Consider the following 21,165-nt stretch of genomic DNA (forward strand, 5'->3'; position numbering starts at 1 on the left):
TCATTCTGTACAGGACCAAGAAAGCTCTTGTTGTCTGCTTTGTATGCCACTGCTGCAGAAATACACAAAACTCTGTTTAACTGAGATTGGGAGAACTGTCAATGACCACAGCACCATATGCAAAATGTTAAATGCCTTTATTATCATTTCCTTAAACAAAACAAAAAAAAAAAAAAAAAAAAAAAAAAAAAAAGCTTTCAAACGTTGCTTGCTTCAGGTTCTGACTCCATTGCAGTCCGGTCCATATGAAACTCGTATGTTTAGATCGCCTCATTCTCTGAGGTATAATCAAAACTCTCCTCCATATCTGCAGGAAAACAAAAGCTGTGTTATAATAAAAAAGAAAATAGCCCCTAATAATTTTACATCAGAAAACTACAGAATGTGTGGTGAAGCACTGCAGTATAAAATAAAATACATATGTTTAAATGTCTTGGCAGATATGCAAGTATCTGTTGTGGTTCTCAAGCAAAGGTTTATACCTGGGAAATTGATGACCTCCTACTCGATATCTTCTGTCTTTGGAACCGTGCTGTCCAGAGCTGATATGAAAAACAAAACAAAAATTATTAAAATCTTTAAACTGAACATGTTTTTCCAAATAGAAAGGGGAAATACAAGCACAGAACAGTCAAAAAAAAAAAAAACTAAGGAGGAGGTTGTTTGGGTTGGTACAAGATGTAAACCATAGACGGTACTTATTTTATTATCTGTGTCTTAATAAAGAACTTACTTTATTCTCTGTTTTATTGGGACAAAAGCTCAGGCATGGTCACCCCGTGGCCACCTTGATGAGCGTTTCTGGTGTTGAAAGGGCAAAACACCCGGTGACTTAAGCTATGCTGCTGATAATGTCGCCAGAGAATCACATCCTTCCCATTTCTGAGGTGCAGCTCACGCTCCAGTTCCTCAGTGCGTCACTTTCATGAGTGGGTATGGGAATGGCCTTGTCTGAATGTTGCTCTATAAGTAAATTCGCCTTGCACTGTAATATATGCAATATACAGTGTGAATGTTGTCTCCTGAAACGGCACAAACTATTCAGGCCAGACTTCCAAGCTAAAAAAAAAAAAAAAAAAAGGCAAAATCCCTGCTTTTTAGATTACAGTGCTGTGTCCAAGAGGACCACACAATGTTCCAGTTGGTTCAACAATGTGTCATTATTAACGGTGTTAAATGGAGCAGTGATAAATTAAGCAAGGTGGTGTTCAGACATATTGAAAAACAATATTGAAAGCTGCCTCAGGCAGTATTGAACCAGCCTGAACATTTTCAGAGGTGCGGTTATGAGACAAAACATGTAGTTGTTGGGAAAATACTTCACCAACTTTAGCCAGTAAGGGCAGATTTTGAATGACCTTGAAATCACTGAGTGCTGATGAATCCACATTGTTATTTTTGAGAGGGTTTCTATTCTGGCAGTCTTCTGGGCTTGTGGGGAAATTCCTGAAACAATCTGCAGCAATCTGTAAAAACCCTGAAGTCACACAGTCTGAACAGACAAATACCAGCAGAGTGTGAAAATGGCAAAATAAAGATTATAGAGTTAAATTCAGGAGAGCCTTGTTTATTTAATGAAAGCATGTCATGTTATTCGAACTGGGATGAGTAGACAACGGAAAAACATGCTGTAAATGGTAAAAATAAGTGGTTGCCTCATATTGGTGTTTTTCTTATGTAAATTTAATAAAACTGTTCCTCAAATACAAAAGGTGTGGCACAAATAAAGGAGACTTCAAGGAAATATTGTCCATTATCACCTGTTAAAGGGCCTGCTGTTGAGTTTCTGAGAGATCAAAGTGCAATCAACATGTGGCGTAAAATAGTGTACTTTTACACGTGGCAAATCATATTTGTTTTAAAAAAGGTTGCATGGGAATTCTTTTAAGTTTTTGTATTTTTAATTGCAGAGCCCTTACACGACACCTCCTCTCACTTTTACACGAGCGAAGACGTGACAGTCACCCACCTGCACCCTCGTCTTCTGGTCTGCACTCTCTGGTGGGGGCAGTGGGCCTCAGCTGAGCGAAGATGCCCGGGAGTATCTCAATCATCTGCTGAAGCTCAGCGTGGCCCGTGATGGCGAATACTTTAGAGGCCGCAGAGGCCTGAACTCTGGGGTAGTTGAAGTGAATTACAGTGCCATCATCATTGAACATGTTCACCTAGGGAGGGGAAAAATAGAAAAAGCAGTTTTTGAAGATGTTTCCTGAAGAATGCCAGAGATCACAATGAGCCAGTGAAACCCTGCACTGCAGCAACATTTGTCTAACAAGAAGCAGCAGACGACAGGCTGTAGACAGATTATGTAAAGTGGCAGGTCTGCTGCCAGTTTAAGAATGAATAGTTGCTGCAAAGGTCATAAGGTCAGTCTTGTCCATATACAACAGAAGCCATTTTAAAGCAGCAATGAAAACTGCAGAATGTGTAGAATGGTATTAATGCACACCGGTACAAGTGTTGAACAATCACACTGTAAATGCGATTGTAATGGGCTGGAACAACAGAGCCTGGGACCAGATGGAAGCCAGTCAATAGTGGGGAAAAGAGCGTGTGTTGAGTCGCCGAGAATGCCACGGGACAGGCAACATGTCCGTAGGGCTTGGCGATAATGTGATCGAGTTTCGTGATCGCTATAAATTTCCGGTCAATCGAGGTGATCAGGTGTGAGCTCGATCAAGCATGGCTGAAGTGTGACTGACTAGTTGAGTCTGAATGAGCAAGGTGAGCCCATCAACACGGACGAACAGTTTGCCAAAATTGTGAGAAAGTAGTGGAAACAAAAAAAGGTAACAACAAACCTGCATGCTCACTTAAAGCAGAACCACCCGTTTTACCAGATGATGAAAAAACTGCATCTGGAGATGGAGAGCCTTCATCCTGACAGTCAACACTCACTGAGATTTTAGGCTGACCAAATAAGTCCAAACAGAACTACACAAAATGGTGTACGATCACAGAAATGAATGAATGTTTCCTATTGATCAAGTTGAAAAAGAGATTTTAGAGACATGCTGCTTAAACTATTCTCTGGTTTCCATAGTTAGCAGTACAGATGCCTTAAAACCGACATTATAAAAACTGAGATCAGACAACATGCATAAAGTGATCATTTTCGGGGGCATATCACTCAGCTCTACATGCCCGCTGCTCAAGTGGAGAGTGGGACATCCAATAATCTTAGAACACACCTGTACAGGTGGTTCCTGTCCTGGAGGGCGACAGAGTGACACCAGTCAGTTATGGAAAAAACTGAAACATTTTCTAGGAATGAGTAGTAGAACGCCATTAAGATGTTTCTGCTGACAGAAAAGGAGTTCAGTTTTCTGAGCAGGCAGCCACCCGAAGGACAAATCCATGTGACGAGAAGAAAAATCAACAGCATGCCCATTTACCTCCTCAATGCCAGTGATTTCACTGACACCACTCTTTTTGAGAAAGGTATGAATTTTTTTTTCGCCAGCTGTTCTGTGCACCACCTTCTTCTTTCTGCGTGCTGAGCCCTTAAAACAGAGATAAGAGTTAAAAAAAAAAAATTAGTCATTTAAAACCAGCTGAGGCTTAGTGCCAGTGAACATTGGTGGATCTAAAAACAAAAAAAATGTAATTTTTTAGTGACTATTTTAGATGTGAGGCAAACACTGAATTTTTTTGTAAGAAAGAAGAAATGAAGATAATTTTGGGGGAGGCAAATGCCATTATCGCCATTACTACGATTTCATAAATATTTGAAACTTTACAGTTTATATGTAATGAGTGAAAGAACAATTAACACTTCAATTTATTTATTTTTTTTTAAGATGCACCCATAAGACAATAGGAAAAAAAAACTCTTCCACTGAACACAATGATATGCTTGTTTACCAATCAGCTCAAGTTTAATGGCTAGAAGTTTGGACTTTGAATTCAGCAATCTGAGCTAAAATCTCAATGGGAAGTTAGCAGGTTCAAATCCCACAGCGGGTGGGTTAGCATTGTGAGAAACAGAAACTGAAAAAGGTAAAATAAAAACACAGAACTGAAATGCAGGAACAAAGCACTGCACAACCAACTTTATTTAATCTAAAAAACAAACAAAAAACATCCCTCAACTTTTGGACAACATATGAGGAAAAAGACAAATCCTGATTTTTAGTTTGTGTTTCCCAGTTTCCAGTACTGGGAGTGATGACAATCTGCCAAAACATGTGCCAAATCATCTGATAGTTTTAAAGTGTTTGCAGATTTTAGAATTATAGCTTCTTTTTTTTTTTAATGAAACCTCTTCTGAAGAGGAGTAACCCCAACGTTTAATTACAGGTACTTCCAACCTGTATCCAAGATTGCCTTTTAAGTAAACATTTTATAAACTGTAGACACCAATCTGGTTTTACAATGAACCACAGTACAGAGGCACCACTGTGAAATATTTTAAATAAGTTGAATTTGGAAAATGAAACTCAGTGTTGGTTCTACTGGATTTAAGTGCCGTTTTTGACACAGTAGACTACATGTGTTGAACTCCAGTCCTCTGGTAACCCTGATTGTTTTAACTTCCTCCCAGTTGTAACACAGCTGATTGCAATAATGGGCTCCTGATTGGGCTACTCTACAAGCTTGAGGAGGACATGAACATGAGAATGAGGCCTGTTGCAGCAGAGAGAGTGAGAGAGAGTAAAAATATCTAAGTATGGATTTGTGTTCCTTTAAGAAACCCCAGAAATTAGATGTGTGGTTCCCCGAGGCTTGTGCTGATTTTAAATTGTACGGAAAGTTCTGTATAAATAAAGATTGTTTAATATGATGAAATCTTTAATTAGTTTGGTTCCAATACATTAAAAATAGGAGTCTGAAATAAAAGAAACTATTCAAAGATTGTGACTAGTTAGTTTGAAACGGTTTTCATTTTAGAACCTAATCAAAAATGCCGAAAAAAATTAACCAGAGAAAACTTTGGAGAATCATTTTCGACATATCAGCTTTACAAAAAAAAGGGAAAACCTGCTGTGGATTGTGGTTGCACGGTTTTAAATGACCCAATTTGTACTCATTAACAGTCAGAACCAGGATGTGAGATGCATAAACTCACCTTGCCTCCAATCCGCACCTCAGCCTGGAGTTTGGCCAGTTTTTCTTGATTCATGTCTGTACCTACAAGAGCAAAGTTAAGGTGCTGTGTGAAACACAGAGCGTGCCAATAATCCCACATGGTGCTGCCATCATCCCTATGACTCCACGTGAACAGATTTTCTCCACACGAGTCATAAAGTGCCGACATGGAGATGCATGGGAAAGAACTTCAGACGTAGTTGATGCAACCATAAATCTCATGAGCTCAAACTTGTTGTAAGTCCAAACACTGCTCCGTGGCCGCAGAGAGCTGCAGGACGCCGCACTGACCTGCGAAACTCCCCCTGGAGGAATCGAAGCTGCTGAGCAGAGGAAGGAGGCGTCGCTCCTCATATGCGCTCCTGCTCTTCTTCTTCTTCACGTGGACACGAAGCTGTGATGCCACACACAGGGCGTTTCTAACACTGCACAAACAAACACTTACCTGAGCCAGGTGACGGCCTGGTGGGACCCAGTGACCCAGGGGTCAGGGTCCTCCCTGGTGAGGCACGTGATACTGGAAACTGACCCCATCAGAATCACATTTACACATGAGGATTTACGTACATATATATATATATATATATATATATATATATATATATATATATATATATATATATATATATATATATATATATATATATATACATATATATAATGGCGTCATGTAAAATCGTTATTTATTTATTTCTATATGTACACACAGCATTTTTTTTAAAGTAGGTTAAATTTATGAGTATTGCAATGGAATGATGCTGCCCATTTAATTAAAAATTTGCTTATCAAATAATGTTGTTTTAATGTGTATGACGCATCCAGGATTTAAGACGTTATAGTTCTGATCAAAACTGGTGTATATATAAAAACAATGAAAAAAAAAGAAAAAAACTTAATTGTTAAATTAGAGCACAAAAACATAGTTCTTATATGTTTTATTTAATTTAATTTAATTTATTTATTTATTTATTTTTTGCTTTTTCTGTGCGACATTTGGACTACATGAAGACAAAGGAAGAGTTTGTAGCCTCCAGTGAGACGACTGGATGTTTGGAGACTCTCCATTGTCTGAAGTTCTTCACTTTTTTTCCTCTCTCTATTTCTTGCGCTTCCTTCCTACTTGTTTTTGCGCTTCTCTATTTCTTGCGCTTCTTTGCTGCCTGTTTTTGCGCTTTCTCTCCTTCCTTCTTCATCTTGGCCTTCTCCCAGTTGCTCATGGCGGCGAGTTGTGGCAGCTTGATGTTGTCATCAGTGAGAACCCGAATTTCCCGCCGTGTTCTCTCCATGCTCTGCTTCCAGGCCTTCTCCTTCACGATCCAGGTCTCCTCTGCTTCTTTAAACTGTCTCAGCAGCTGTTCTTTCTGCTGAACAGTCTCTTCTCTCGCCCTCATCTCTCTGCAGCTGTTCTTCAAGAGTGTTGTTCTTTTCTCCCACTCCTCTTGGATGAGCTGCATCTGGGTCTCCGTCTTGGTCAGGTTTGTCAGGCTGTCCAGGTTGTTTTGTGTGAATGCTGCCTTCTGGGCTGTGAAGCTGGTGGCTGCAGCATCCCTCTCCGCTTTGACGAGTCTCATCTCCTCCTGGTGCTTTTGCTGCATAGCCGAGATTTCCTCAGCCGCCCTCTTCTCTTGCGCGGCCTGGCGGTCCTCCCACTCCCTGGTGGACTCCATCAGAGACGTCCTCAGGGAGGCGATTTCCTGCGTGAGGTTCTCTGTGGTCCTCTCATATCTCTGCTGGACATCATTTCTCTGTGCGTTCGTCTCCTCATGTTTTGTGGCTAATACTTTCTCAGGGTCAGCCTTGGATTTGTCGATCTGGCGGCTCAGCACCTCATTTTCGTCCTGCAGCTTTTGTTTTTCCTCCTCAAGGCTCTTGAAACGATGGTGGAGGTCAATGTACTGCTCAACCTGCTCATTACTGAAGGTGCGGTAATAACATAAGGCCTCACACAGCTCCTGTTTGATTTTGAACATGAAAAATAAAAACAAAACAATGAATAAAATGGAACTGGAAAGTTTACATGTTTGAAAAGCTTGGCAACTTGGCGCCCGGAGAAGAGTGGGTCTTGACCTCGTTGACCAACGCACTCGAGCGATGCTTCAGGCGGCGCACAGCAGAGACCGCTGAGAGGGAGAAGCTGAACAACCGCCGTCGCCGAGAGGGAGAAAATTTGGGCTCCTTCGCCACCAAGCCGCCATTCCAAACAACCGTGCCCCGCCAAGGTCAGCACACGCTGGTGGAAAGATGCGGCCATATCGAGGGGCTGCACCTGTCCTACAACGTCGACACCGCGGACAAGAAGGTCACCATGGGCTCCCGGAACTTCAAGCTTCGTCCGAGCCGAAAAAGACACTGCAAAGAGCAGAAACCATTCACATCCGCAGAGCTTCGCTAAGACGCGGCAGTGGGTGGGACGGCAGCATGACAACGCTGACGCTCCATTCCGGTGTCCCTGCAGCTAGTGCAGCTACTGGCGGCTGCAGGAGGAGCGGTGTCCCATGGTTCAGAGCACCACGGTGGTGAGTGTCACACACGACCTCTCATTGTTCTGTGAGGAGTTGCAGGAATCCCAGACCGCGGACGAGATGCTGGGCCTGCCCAGAAGAGGGCTGGAGGCGGGGCAGCGCCCGAGCTGGTCTGAGGTGGCTGCACACGGGCCAGAGGGGAAGGCCTACTACTCCCAATGGGCCAACATCGAGCTCCATGGCGGTCTCCTGTACCGGAGGTGGTGGATGGGGGTAGCGGCATCCTTCAGCTGCTGGTTCCCAGGGCACTTCGCTCCAAAGTCCTGCACACGGTCCATGGCTCGGTGGGGGCCGGACACTATGGGGTAGCCAAGACCCTGCATCGGCTCCGGGCGGGGTTCCACTGGCCCGGCTACCGGAAAGATGTGCAACTTCATGTAAACGACTGTGACGACGGCCCCTGGTCCAGTCGTTGCTCCGCTCCGTGGTGCGGGAGCCCAGCCAGACCAAAGCGGGTCAGGAGGCCCAAGCGCGGACGCACAGTGATTGTGCACTGTGACCGGCTCTCCCCTTGCCGGCCTTTGGCTCCGTCGGAAAGGGGAGACGCCGAAGATGAAAACACTAAGACTGTTGGTGCAGACCCCCGGTCGGGACCAGCGCCAGAGGGTCCGCATTTCTCTTCGCGCCGCTGGAGGCGGCCTGGACAATTGGACTCTTCTGCGAACCTTTGATTTTTGGAGTAACAGGGTTTTGGGTACGCTACTAGAGGCAGCCTGTTCTGAGGAGCCGCGGGGCATGCTGGGAGCTCCCCATTCGGGACTTTTGGGACCTTTTGTGGGGGTTCTATGTGTTCTAGGGGTTTCCTTTATTCATGGTTATGTTCTGCCTTTGTGTTACTGTGCTGTGAGTTCGTTTGTGTTGCTTTTATGTTTATTATGTGTCAGACCATGAGCTGGGGGGTTGCTGGGGGAGTGACCTGCGGCCTGCGAGCCGCCATAGTTGTTGGTCTGTTGATGTGTGAAATGTTCCCGGTGTGCTTAGTTGTTTTAACAATAAAGCCCTGGTTGAGCGAAAGAGCAGTAATCACCTCGTCTCTTGCTTTCAAGTCGCCGCTCGACGTTATAACATATATGCTTGGATGCTTGGAGAAGTAATTCAGAAACTTGAATTTGACTGGATTTGGGCAGATTACATTCTAGAGATATGTGTTGAGTGGAAACTTCCTGTTAGCATATATGATCTTGACCACCACAAGCACTTTTTTATTAGTCATTTTCATTGAAAGTACTCTATCCAAAACAAACACACTGAAAGGGTTCAAGAGGGAAAAGAGACTGCATGGCACAAAAGCATAGATGCAACAAACTTTACATTCACAAACAAAACAATAATATATTTTCCAAGACAGAGCTTCCCAATCCTGGTCCTCATTTGCACAGATCATTTCCAGATTATCTCTGGGAATGTTAAAGCTTAAATATCTCACATTGTTCCAGATGCACAGCTGCAGACATCTGGAGTTACGCTGAAGCCACAATAACAATACTGAGAGCCAAGAGAATTCACATCATAATCCAGATAAAAATAATTTTACATCAAAAGGTCATATGTGTGCACATGTGCAGAGTAGCCCCAATGACAGAACAATCAAAAACATTCAGTGAGTGTCAGTGTAACAGGGTCTACTACATCGATACAGTTATTGTTATGGCCAGCTCAATCCTGCCATAAAGTGTGCTGATTTGTACACGGGCACGTTGATGTGAAGCCGACTGACCGGAGGATTTTGCTTTTATTTCCCACTGTTTTCAGCTAAAAAGGAGACTACCTCCGAAGCTCATCGTGTTCATTTAGCAAAGGTGGCATGCAGGCAAACAAATGTTTCAGCTTGTGTGACTTTCTAGTTGATTATATTTTCATCGCCGTTTTTGGTGACATTTTTCTCATATCGACCTTTCTGAAGCAGCAGTTAGGTGATGCATTTAATGGCAGTGTCTGGCAGAGGCAGTCTGGCAAGGTAGTGGCATTCAGATGCAGCCGCACCGGAGTGGCTGGTATCCACTGAGCTGTGGAGCATATTTCGCTGCCAGCGGTGTAGATTATGAGACTTTGAGCCCCAGCAGCTGTAAAACAATGTGAACATTTTCCTCAGCACAGCCTTCCTCAGCAGGATGTAGACCCAGGGGTCCAGGATCTGGTTCCATGTGGCCATACGAATCACTGTCAGCAGACTCGAGGATGCAGACTCCTCTTTGGCCTTGGTGCTCAAGATGATGATTTGGATCTGTTGTGCATACACAATGGTGAAAACACATTAAAAAAAAAACATTGTATGACAGAAAGCATGTCAGTCAAAAATGTGTTTGAATTTGCAGTTTTGGTGAATCATTCAATACATGTCTCCACGAGCATAAAACAATAAATAGTGAAGAAATGGCACAAGTGGCTGAGATAAGTGTCCAAACAAACTATTTTAATCTTATTCTATCAGATTAATGAAATTTGGTAAATTTTGAATTTTGATTCACATTTATTAGCAATGCAGGTGCGTCTGTAAAACATAGCATAATCAAAAGTTAATTTCTCAAAAGTTATAATGCACTTGTGCTTTAGATTCACTACATAATCACTGAAATCTCAGGGATCCTCTTTTTGTTCTTGTTTGCTTTTTTTTTTTTCTTTCTGTAAAATTTGTGCAGAGGTGTTATGAAAACTATCCTGTTTTGATAGTGACCTTCAGATAATCTGCAGTAAGGAGTATGGCATCACTCATCTTGCCTCTGTAAACCGTCAACACCCCACCAATCCCCTAAAACTCAACGAGTGAAGACCATGGTTGACAAACCAAGGTGATGAGAAGTTCTGACACACTGGGCCATTGATTAGCCTTGATCTAAAAGCAAGTACGCACTTCTGTACAGCTTGTAGCACATTAAAGCACAAAGCACTCTGTAATCTTCACATTGTTGACTGTGGACTTGATAAAGCACAGCAAAAGATGGCACTGTGCCTAAAATAAACAGTGACTGTAAAATTTTCACACTGGATGAGAAGACGCTTGAATTGGTTGCTTCTCCACTCTTCCTTCACAAGCAAGAGGATTCCTAATTCTTAAAATAGCTATTTTTGAAGTGCACCAGGATACATAAAAGCATGGATATATATATATATAAAAAAAACCAGAATTTCCCATAATCATTTTACTTTTTAAAAAAAACACACATGATGAAAACCTGATGATTTACTGTGCATGATGAATGTAATATTTGAAGTAAATTTAACTCACAAAACATCAGAAAAAAAAGCAAAAAAGTAAAGAAAAGAAAATACAGATTTAAAATTAGATTCACTTTGAGTTGCAACTAATGTCCTGAAGTTTAGTTTAGTTTTAGCTTAGTTTAGTTTAGTTTAGTTAACCTGTTACTGTAAACTGAAGCAATATCTTGTGGCAGCTAAAAGTGTGTTCATCTGCACATTTCCATTCTTTACATTTATATGTCAAACTGCAGATGATGAAGCCACAGTGTGTAGGATTTTACCAGTAATGGGCCCCAGCAGACGCAGGACACCAGCATAATGGCCAGGAGCTGGCAGATCATCTCCAGGTGGTAGGCAGTGCCCCTGCAGTGATGCTTGCGGCGCAGTCTGGCTTGCAGCAGAGCAAAACTTGTAAGTGTGTTGCAAACAATGGAGAGTAGCAGTGCGAATAAACCCAGCAGAGAAAAGATCAATGGCAGGAGCACATCCAGCCAGTCTTTGGGTTGTTCCATGTGGAAGAAGCACCAACTCCTGGAGCTTTGAATCTTGTAGGGTCTCCACAGCAGCACAGGTAGCACAGCCACCAGGCCTGCGAGCAACCAGGTGATCCCCAGCAGCCTTTTCATGTGGCGGGAAGCTAACACTGTGGAGTGGAAGATAGGTCTGGTCACTCCAATGCATCGTTCCACAGCCATGACACCTCCTAGGAACAAAGGGCTCAGGCCAAAAAACACCATGCATACACCAAAGATGGTGCACACAATGCGGTGAGGATCAAATAACTCCCATTTTTTTTGGGAGCTGTAGACAAATAGCACCAGGGAGCCATTGATGAGGTGACCGAGCAGGTCTGTGATCACCAGACTGCTGGCAAACAGCAGGAAAGATGCCTTAGACTTGATCCGGATTCGGTTGTAGGATCTGAGCAGAATGAAAAGAGCAAGGCTGTTGGAGAAGATGCCCACAGTCATCGAAATGACAGACGCGGTGACAGACTGACTGCAGGTGTTGTTTGAGGGTCTAACACCTGACTTGCAGCTTATCTCTGAGCTCCCATTGGTTGACATGACTGGCAACAAATCTGCATGAGAAAATAAACAGAAGATGGATGTAAGATTCATTGGAAAACGAACGCCGATTTGAAGCACATTATTTTACCGCAACGCTGTTTTGATTGTTAATTGACACACTTATCCAGAACCCAATAACTACACAACTTTACCCTCTCCTTAGACTAAAACACAACCCTAACCTCACCTGGAAAAGATATATTTCACTCTATATGGCTTGAACTTTTTTTTTTCTAAAAAGGAAGCAAGTAGACAAGCGCCAGTGAAGTGTTCTTGTAAAATTATGTACCAACAACAGGCCCATTTGAGGATGTTTATTAAATATCTTATTTGAGAACCAATGTGTTGTCTTCTAGACAAAAAAAAAACCCACTTCTAATCCATTCATGCAAAGTCACATATGGCATTATGTCTCAAAAGAGCATCCAAAGAAAGAAAGAAAGAAAGAAAGAAAGAAAGAAAGAAAGAAAGAATCAAACACTGCAACAATCTCTTTAACTGTGACAGGTTTTGATTCAAACCTTCACTTGATTTTCCCCTGCTTCAACTGACTTCAAATATTCAAGCCAGTTATGGGGAAAAATTGTCAATTTTGTCAGTGATGTTAAGCTTATCGCATCAAGCTCAGACAATCTGGTCTGAACGCAAAAACATGTGCCATTGGTTTTAAAATAGAGTCTACTGTGTTATAAGTGACTCATTGACCACAATGTTTTGAGAAAAGGAAAAAAAAATCAAAGCTGTTTTGACTAAAAAATAAGGTCAGAACCTGTAATAACGCGGTGTAACGAAGGCTGCGACGATAATGACTCGTAAACTCAGCGCGATCAGAAACCAAAAGAGCGCTTCTACTCATTGCAGGGAGCGCTCGTCCTCTGGAGCAGGTTCTCACCTCAGCTTCGCTCTTTTCTTCGGTAACTCGCCATAAGTCACCAGCCGGAAAGCGGCGTCCAGGCAGCCCGGCGGTAAATGCCCCTGAACGCCTCCTCAATGCTTCATCCGCGCCATCAACAGGTGTCACTTCACGGTGAGAGCGCGCCCGAGGGATGCGCGCGCGGTCTGCTCACAGCCAGAGAGGAGGCAGCTACTACACACGGTGTGTGTGTCCCACTGTCCTGTGTGTGTGTGTGTGTGTGTGTGTATGTGTGTGTGTATGTGTGTGTGTGTGTGTGTGTGTGTGTGTGTGTGTGTGTGTGTGTGTGTGTGTGTGTGTGTGTGTGTGTTCAACTGTTGTGCCAATGAAATATCCGACACTAATATAAATAAATTAACTCTGACCAAGTATCAAGTTCGCTTACAGTGCAGTATTTATTTGTTGATGCTCTGTCAGAGGTATAAAATGCGCAAATTCAGTTTTATTCGGCTGTGAATGTTTTGTTCCTCCCCGCAAACTGACAAGTACGAAGAATAACGAAAAGCAAAATGCCACTGCACAATAATAGCTGCCCCTCTGCTTAAAACAGCAATGTGTGCAAAAATACTCCACATCTTATTCTACAAAAAAATCAGAATAATATGTCACGTGTACAATGCTCACATGCTCTCTCTCTCTCTCTCTCTCTCTCTCTCTCTCTCTCTCTCTCTCTCTCTCTCTCAGTCCCACGCACGCACGCGCGCGCGCGCACACACACACACACACACACACACACACACACACACACACACACACACACACGCTGGTTTTTCTCAATGGTCATTTTACACTTCACCATAAACCCTGACAAGCTCACAGAAGTCAAATATTTTTGTGAAGCAGATTGCATGAGAATTTTTTGATCAAGTTTACATAACTTAAAAAAATGTAGTTTTGGAGAAATCTTCGTTTATTTTATATATATATATATATATATATATATATATATATATATATATATATATATATATATATATATATATATATATATATATAGATATAGATATATATATATATATATAGATATAGATTGTATTTAAAATCTGTCTTTCAGTACTTATTGACACAGTTTAATCCTATATGCCACTGCGCTTCAAGAGAGACTTATTCCTCTCCTTCCAAGGGTACATTTGTTCTCAGTTTTTTGTACAGCAGTAATCTGTAAATGCTCTCCTCACTCTGCTGCATTTTCTGTCACCAATTACAGCCTGATGGAAAGACAAGTGACAGAAAAAAAAAGCAGTCTGCAGTCATTCTGACTCAGTAAGTGTACTCCAGAAGAAAAACCACTTGGATAAACACATTCATATTTATTGTGGTCCAAACGGAGTGAAGAAAGTATCAATGTATGGATTTCAATCACTCATAACCTTGATAAAGTAAGAAAGAAAAAAAGCATGAATACATTCTTGAATACATTCAGTTTTCACAATATGGCCTGAGTTTCACCGTGGAGGCCAGAGGGTTTCAGAGGTGTGGCTCAGCTGAAAAATCTCAAGGTCAGGAGGAAATCCTTTCAGCAAGCAGACTTTTTACTTTTTGGTTTTGAGAGTAAATTATAACTAGAAAGTAATGGGGTGGGATTCATAGCGCAGAATTATTGTGAGTTCAACAAAGTCAAATTAAATGAATAAACAAAAACTCTGTGCAGAAGTACAACAGTTTCAAACAATAAACAAAGACTGATGATTAAAAATATGGATAAGTCTGACTTTCAACCAAAAATAGCTACCACAGTCGGAGAAGGCATGTGTGTTATATGTAGCACATATGTTTTGAGTGGATTTTGTGATGCCTCCTACAACGCCAACAGTGCGTGCCAGGAACGCCTCCACCAAAAACAAACATGTAGCTCTCACAGTGGCTGTGGCTCAGATGCAGCATCAAACTGCTTCTAGTAGATGGACTGAGTGCCTTGCATGACAGCTAGCTCCACTGGTATGTGTGAAAGCTTAAGCAGTGTAAAGGCGCTATAGAAATTAGATTTATTTCCATTTTACCAGCGACAACAACAACAAGAAAATACTTAGGCCTAACTTTTACGACCTTTGTCACCTTTTCATATAGCTGTAAGACAAAGCAGATATACTGCGTTCATAAAATATAACAAATACGAGGGTTATTAAATACGAGGTTACTCGTATGTTTTGAGTGTTCATAACTGACACAATACTAAAATATACAGAGCGCACAGTTATAAGCTTGGCTGGAGATTATCTGGTCACTTCATGTTAAAACACAGCAGCCTTAGAGAGGGAGAAAAGAATGAAAGGTTTTTTTTTTCATTCTATTCGCATACATTTTTCTTTCTTCCACAATTTATTTGCTGTCGTCTGTTCTCATTGTGAAAACAGATTGTCACATCATTATGGAGTGGTGACGAAGCCTTATTCAGAGTGATCTAATGTGGCCTAATTGTCAGTAATTATCCTCTGCAGCGACTCCTAATGCTGTCATTTCAGATGACATTGCACCTTCAAGTGTGGTGTCATACTCGGCATCGACAAGCAGCGGAAGCGCTGAAGAGGCCAGACACAATACGAGGTGAGCACAGGCATGGGAGCACAATCACATTCTTTTGTTAGCTCCATCAAATGGGGCTGCTCTAATAGGCTGACTGCCTTGGTAGAGTTCAGATGGAGTAAGGAAGATGGAGCATATTGAGCGAAATGGGAAAATAACCCATAATGTAGGTTTTTTTTGCCGGCAGCACTGTTCCTTCATTCCTCGCATCTCCATCTAATCACCCCCCCCCCCCCCCCCCCCCAACCCCCCCTTCAAGTCAAGATTCACAGGTAACAAATGTACTGTCTCAGTAAACTCGTCCTTCCTTTCTCATCATTTTTTTTTTGTTTAAACTGTCAGCCAGTGTCTGCCATCCTGACCAAAACGTTTTGAAAATTAATTAAGTCATCTTGGGTCAAACTGCAAGATTTGCAAAAGCTGACAACTGATGGAAAAGGTTATTCAAGACAGAGAAACAACACGCCCTTGCTGCTGAGGCAGATTGGGTGATGTTCAGCAAGCTCACATTCACAACCAGCACAGGTTTAACATGTGAGGTGCAAACTGAATCAAGTGACGGTTTGTGAGACCGTACATCTCACAGGAAGGAAGCAGGAAGGAAGCAGTAATTTGTCAATGGCTGTGTTTCACAGTCAGAGTTGGTCTGTCTGACAGAAGACCTAGTGCCTCTTGAACAAATGGTGCCTGCGCACGAAAAAACATGGCGTACGTTCTTGTTCACAGCAAGGTTCAGATGTATCAAGAGTGGAATGACAGTGGAAATGTGTTACCTCACACCGACTGAATGGCTGCAGTATGAAAGTTTCTACAGCTGTCGATCCTTTGGCAACAATTAGACGCTGGGAAACTGGTGTAACAAATAAATGTGAGGTGATGAAATGGTCAACAAAAAAAGCAATTTGAACACTGGTTTTTAAATGTAATTAGAGCTATTGACCAGACACACACTGCTATAAAAACACAACCACTTCACAAATGTGTCCATGGTAAACTTCACATCTGATGCATAAAGGCAATTAACCAACATTGTTGCGAGGAGTTAAACATTCTCAGTCGCAGCAAGGTTGGGAACAAGATGCTGTGTGTGAGGGGTGGCTTCTTGGTGAATACATTTATTTGTTCAATCGTCCTAATGTTAATCCACATGATGCTGAATGAGCATGTGCTGTCCCTCCTTCACATCTCATTACTAGACAGTAAAGTTAGCGGCCTGCTGTTTTTTACTGGTCAATCAACTGCAGCTTCAGATCTTTCTCACAAGCTCCTGACTGTCTCTGTGTGCAAAGTCAACAGGAGGAAAAAATAAGCTCAGTTCTGCTTTGGATATGCTAAAACTAGCTGGGAACCAGAGTGTGAACAAGCAGCACAACTTCAGTGTTTACCTTTATTTAATTGTAAATTCTCAGGATGTCTATAAGGATCCAATGAAGATGATCCAATAATTCTAATATTTGTTGAGCTGTTTCCAGGGGTGGAAACAAGAATTTATAAATACTGACATTATTGTAAATAACTGCTATTGTATCAAATAGTTTCATATGTCCAATTCAGATCATGTAGTCTTTGCTCCTTTAACTTAAGCTACCGATTTTTGATCTGCATTACTGTAACCAATAAGTCTATTTTTGACAGAGGAAAATCCTGTTTTAACTCTACATTTGTTCACTGAAAAAAATGACAGAATTTTGTATTTTCAGGGAAGTGGATGAGAGGTGCACTCAGATGGCACACACACACACACACACACACACACACACACACACACAGCATACTTTTTTTTTACTCAAAACTCCTTTCTTCCACAGTGTGTCCACTCTAAATTGTCAAATGAAAGCACAATACTGAGGGGAATAACTCTTGTCTTATGAGGCGCTTGTACATTGAGTTTTCAGTCAGGTTCACAGAGAACATACTGACCCTGTGGGAAAAACAGACACGTTGATCCATCTCAGTTTATAACAGGGTTCTCAACTCTTGAAAACAGTTCGGCGTGGGACTGGTGTAGTTGTTGAGGGGGGCTTACATTCACTTCACTTCAGCTTTGTTTCTAGGCACTTTTGCAGAGAAAATGGTTTTATTCTGATCAAAACTATCCATTCTTCAACAAAAACAGAATGACTAAAGACATTTGACGTCTTAAAAAAGTACTTCAGGCACTGCTCTACAAAATAAATAAAAAATAAAAAAAAACATCAATGAGCTGAATAATGAAATTCCTCACAATAGCAGCCTGGTATTAATGTGGTTGAAAATCTGTGAATCTGAAATTTCATTTGAGCTCGGAATTTACATGCAAGACATGACCTGTGTTCTAAACTGTTCAACCCTCCTATGCCACCAGATGCAACCATTGTTGACGCAATCCTCTCTTTAAATCCATTTGAGAACAGACTTGTCCCTGTATTATATGGCAGAATGCTGGCTACTGTGAGTGCGCCTGTGGACAAACTTGAGAGGGTTTGGGAGGTAGGACTTGGGCAGCTCTTTATCAGAGGACCCATGGACCCTCGTTTTAAAACTGGTTAACTCTTCCTCTACATGCTCGTTGCAGCCTTATCCAATTCAAAGCAGTGATAGAGCCCACATCTCCAGAGCCAAACTAGCTACTTTTTACCCTGAGGTTAGGCCACTGTGTTTTAAATGTGAAATCCATGACACCTCCCTTTTTCATCTGTACTGGTCATGTCCCAGTCTGAACAGATCCTGGGTGGAGGTCTTCCATCTGAGGGTAAAACTGGAACCACAGCCTCTTATTGCACTTTTTGGGGTTATAGGAGGGGAGGATCCTCCTTAGCTGGAGAGATCTTACCCCGCCCACTCATACAGAATGGCTGACAGGTATGTCTTGCCTGAAACTCAACAAAATTAGATATTCACTTCAGCACTTGCATGGGAAGTTCTGGAAGGCGTGGAGACCTTAACATTACCACATTCTACCAACTCATCAAGGTTATGTATTCTCGCGATGACCGGCTGATATTGATGTATGTGAGCTTGCTGGCAGTGACTGGGGATTATTTTATTTTTCCCCATTTATACTTTAGGTCTTCTCATTTCATATTTACTTGATATTTATTTAATTCTAATGTTTAATTGCTGATGACAATATAACCCCCTTTTTTTGGTGCGAGATGTTGACGTGTATCTGTAAATTGAGTAGTTTGCCTTTACTTGATGAACACCTATGCACTATGTCTCAAGAATGAATAAAAAGATCTGAAGTGTCAGAGAGCTCCAGTCTTGCTGAATGTTTTAAAGGTTTTATTCACATCTGTTCATGAAACCTGATCCCATCTCTTAGACTTCCTGGATTGGTTCTGGACTCTGGCTCCGCTCCTGGTTTGTGCCTGGTGGACATCTCTGCCCTGGACGCTCTGATCGAGTCAGCCTTCTTCCTGAGAGTCTGCGTTAGGGCTCACCCTCGGTTCCATTAGTCAGACACCTGAGATAAGATGAAATGTGAGCATTAAAGTCCTTCTTCTGGACCGTAACTCTGAGTGAGATGCTGCATCTTCTTACCCTTCTCTGGTAAAACAGGAGGAACGCCGACTTCTGCTCCCGAACAAACGAGCCAGCTGTCCAGGTGACCTTGGAGTCGTAGCAGAGGCAGCGGCCACTCAGCTTGTCTGGACGGACATCGAGGTGCACGCATTCAGAGATGTAGTGTCCTAACAGGAGCGAGGTCAGAGATTAGATCTTCCTCCTGGGGGCTGGAAAGGAGTTCTCTAACTGAGCACTTCCTTTCCATTGTCTAATTCTCATCTAACATTGTTTGATGTGAATGTGAGATACCAGGGCATGGTCACAGTGGAACTGGAACATGTTTCTGTATGGACTACAACATTTTTTTCCACGGGAAAACAAAACGTTTGGGTGTCCGCTGTCACAACAGCTCAGAGCCACTGAAAACGCAACTTTTGCTAACAGATGCAGTTTAATTTGAAACATCGAGTAAACAGTCTATAATTCTTAGTTTCCATGGAGAAGTTGAACTTGTGTGTCTAACGTGTGGCCATGACTGACTTACCTCCAGCTATGTCACAAAAAGGATTGATGACACTGACCAGCCTGTAGGAGCCAGCACCCTGAGGAGAAAACACAGGAAATGAGCGTTAGCTTCACTAATACATGCCGACTGTCACATCATCCCTATGCTGCCATTTTTTGACGGCTCATCTCCGTTTCTTTACCTGGTTGGAGGACACCTGGATGTGCTGGAAACTCTTCATCAACTACAGTCACCCCCCCCCACCCCCCCCACCCCCCCACCTCCTTACAGGACTCTCGCTGGAACTGTGAGAGAGAGCCGTGGGGTTGTCCTTCCCTGGGAAGTGCCGAATGATGAAGGGGAATGGTTGCAGTGCTAGATACTAGCAGATACTAGGGAGGAGGTAATCCTCCCATTCGTGTCCTTCATCTTCTGCATTCCCTGAAGAGCTTTGTGGTCCGTCTCCAAACTCTCTTCCTAGGAAGCAATATCAAAATGAGTTGAGGGCCCACTTGATCACCAGTGCCTCTTTTTCCACCGTTCAATACCGAACTTCCAGAGGCAACACTTCCTGGTTAATACAGGCAACTGAATGTTGATCGTCTGGTGGTCTCCTGAAGACGAACAGCTCCAAGACCCCCATATCAGATGCATCAATATGTAAATGACAATATCATCCAAATTATCAGCAGCAAAATCAGTAATGTTACACAGTATGTGGTCCATGAGCCTCTGAAATGTAGCCCGGGCTCCATGCAGGCCAAACGGCATCACCGTGAACTGGAAGTGTCCCATAGTGTCCTGAAAGCAGTCAGTTCTTGGGTGAGTGGAACCTGCCAGTATCTCTTGCAAAGATCTATCGTGGTCAAGTATTTTGCTTTCAGACCAAACTCAAAAACAACTCACAAAACTGAGGCACGAACATAAAAAACTGACCTAAACAGAATGAGCTGATAGGGAGTGTAAATATAGGGCCAGGCTAAACCAAACAAAAGAAGAGGGGGAAACAAGAAACAACCCAGTCCATGGCTAATGGTTTGTATAATTAGGTCCAGTCAAACCCCCTCTGACATGGCAGCACATGGTTCAGCTCATCAGGTGGTCTCTGGCACAAAGAGTCTTCCATCTTCTGCCACACCTTTTGCCACTCAAGGATGGAACTCAAAAACACAATTAATAAGCACAAAAAGTAATGGTTGGTGTCTTTCAATGCGTGAAAGTATGCACTCAATTTAAACAGTGGAATACTAAAAAAAATTATTCTAAATCAAATATTTTGTGTTGTGTGAGATGAAATGTTTGGGGTGTGGCTGTAACTTAAGAAAATGAGTGAATGGCTTCACCTTCCTGGTTAATGTGTGGCCTTGGCCATCACAAGAGTGCAGACGGGTTTCATCTGGGTGATACTGCTTCCGAAGCCCTGCAGGGTCAGGAGACTCTGCAGGCTGGTGTTCATGTAGCAGGTCAGATCCAGGTCTGGAAATCTGAAAAATGAAAAGACAACTTCAAGACTTCCTCACAGAACCGTCAAAAACTCAAGCTCATTTTGTCTGAACAATGTGACAGATCAGATTTACGTCTGGCTCTGTTGTACTTACCCTAAGCAGTCAGGGTTGCAATATTTTTTACTCTTCCATTCTCCATCACTACAATGACATGTAACAAAAAAAAAGAAAAAAAGAAAGAAAGAAAGCAAACATGATTGTAAAACATGCCAGGTTGGATTCAGTAAGAGCTCAAAGTTGATAAACAGATTTGGATCAGATGAGAAACTTCACTTTGTTACACTTTAGTGGAAATAATTTAGGCACATGACTGTTAAGAGGTCAGATTTGTCTCACTGAGTGAAAGATTCTTACC

The 21,165-nt window shown here is 42.3% G+C and overlaps 2 protein-coding genes across 3 annotated transcripts; both read right to left on the reverse strand.

Annotated features, from left to right (window-relative positions):
- Positions 1-194: 194 nt before the first annotated feature.
- Positions 195-19,424, reverse strand: LOC115382327 (transcription factor BTF3 homolog 4-like). Of its 2 annotated transcripts, XM_030084055.1 has the most exons (7): positions 19,402-19,424; positions 12,079-12,084; positions 5,069-5,123; positions 3,396-3,503; positions 1,970-2,165; positions 483-542; positions 195-307 (listed from the first exon to the last, which is right to left on the reverse strand). In XM_030084055.1, exons 3-6 carry the CDS (start codon positions 5,120-5,122, stop codon positions 502-504), a joined length of 399 nt encoding a protein of 132 aa, XP_029939915.1. In that variant the 5' UTR covers position 5,123; positions 12,079-12,084; positions 19,402-19,424; the 3' UTR covers positions 195-307; positions 483-501. The 2 variants fall into 2 exon arrangements, with proteins under 2 accessions (XP_029939915.1, XP_029939914.1); XM_030084054.1 differs by lacking the exons at positions 12,079-12,084; positions 19,402-19,424 and having other exon boundaries at positions 5,069-5,225.
- On the reverse strand, positions 9,520-12,817 carry ptgfr (prostaglandin F receptor (FP)). Its single transcript, XM_030083706.1, has 3 exons — positions 12,771-12,817; positions 11,090-11,889; positions 9,520-9,834 (listed from the first exon to the last, which is right to left on the reverse strand). Exons 2-3 carry the CDS (start codon positions 11,873-11,875, stop codon positions 9,520-9,522), a joined length of 1,101 nt encoding a protein of 366 aa, XP_029939566.1. The 5' UTR covers positions 11,876-11,889; positions 12,771-12,817.
- Positions 19,425-21,165: the final 1,741 nt, after the last annotated feature.

This window comes from Salarias fasciatus, chromosome 23 (assembly GCF_902148845.1).
Source record: "Salarias fasciatus chromosome 23, fSalaFa1.1, whole genome shotgun sequence".
NCBI classification, from domain to species: domain Eukaryota; kingdom Metazoa; phylum Chordata; class Actinopteri; order Blenniiformes; family Blenniidae; genus Salarias; species Salarias fasciatus.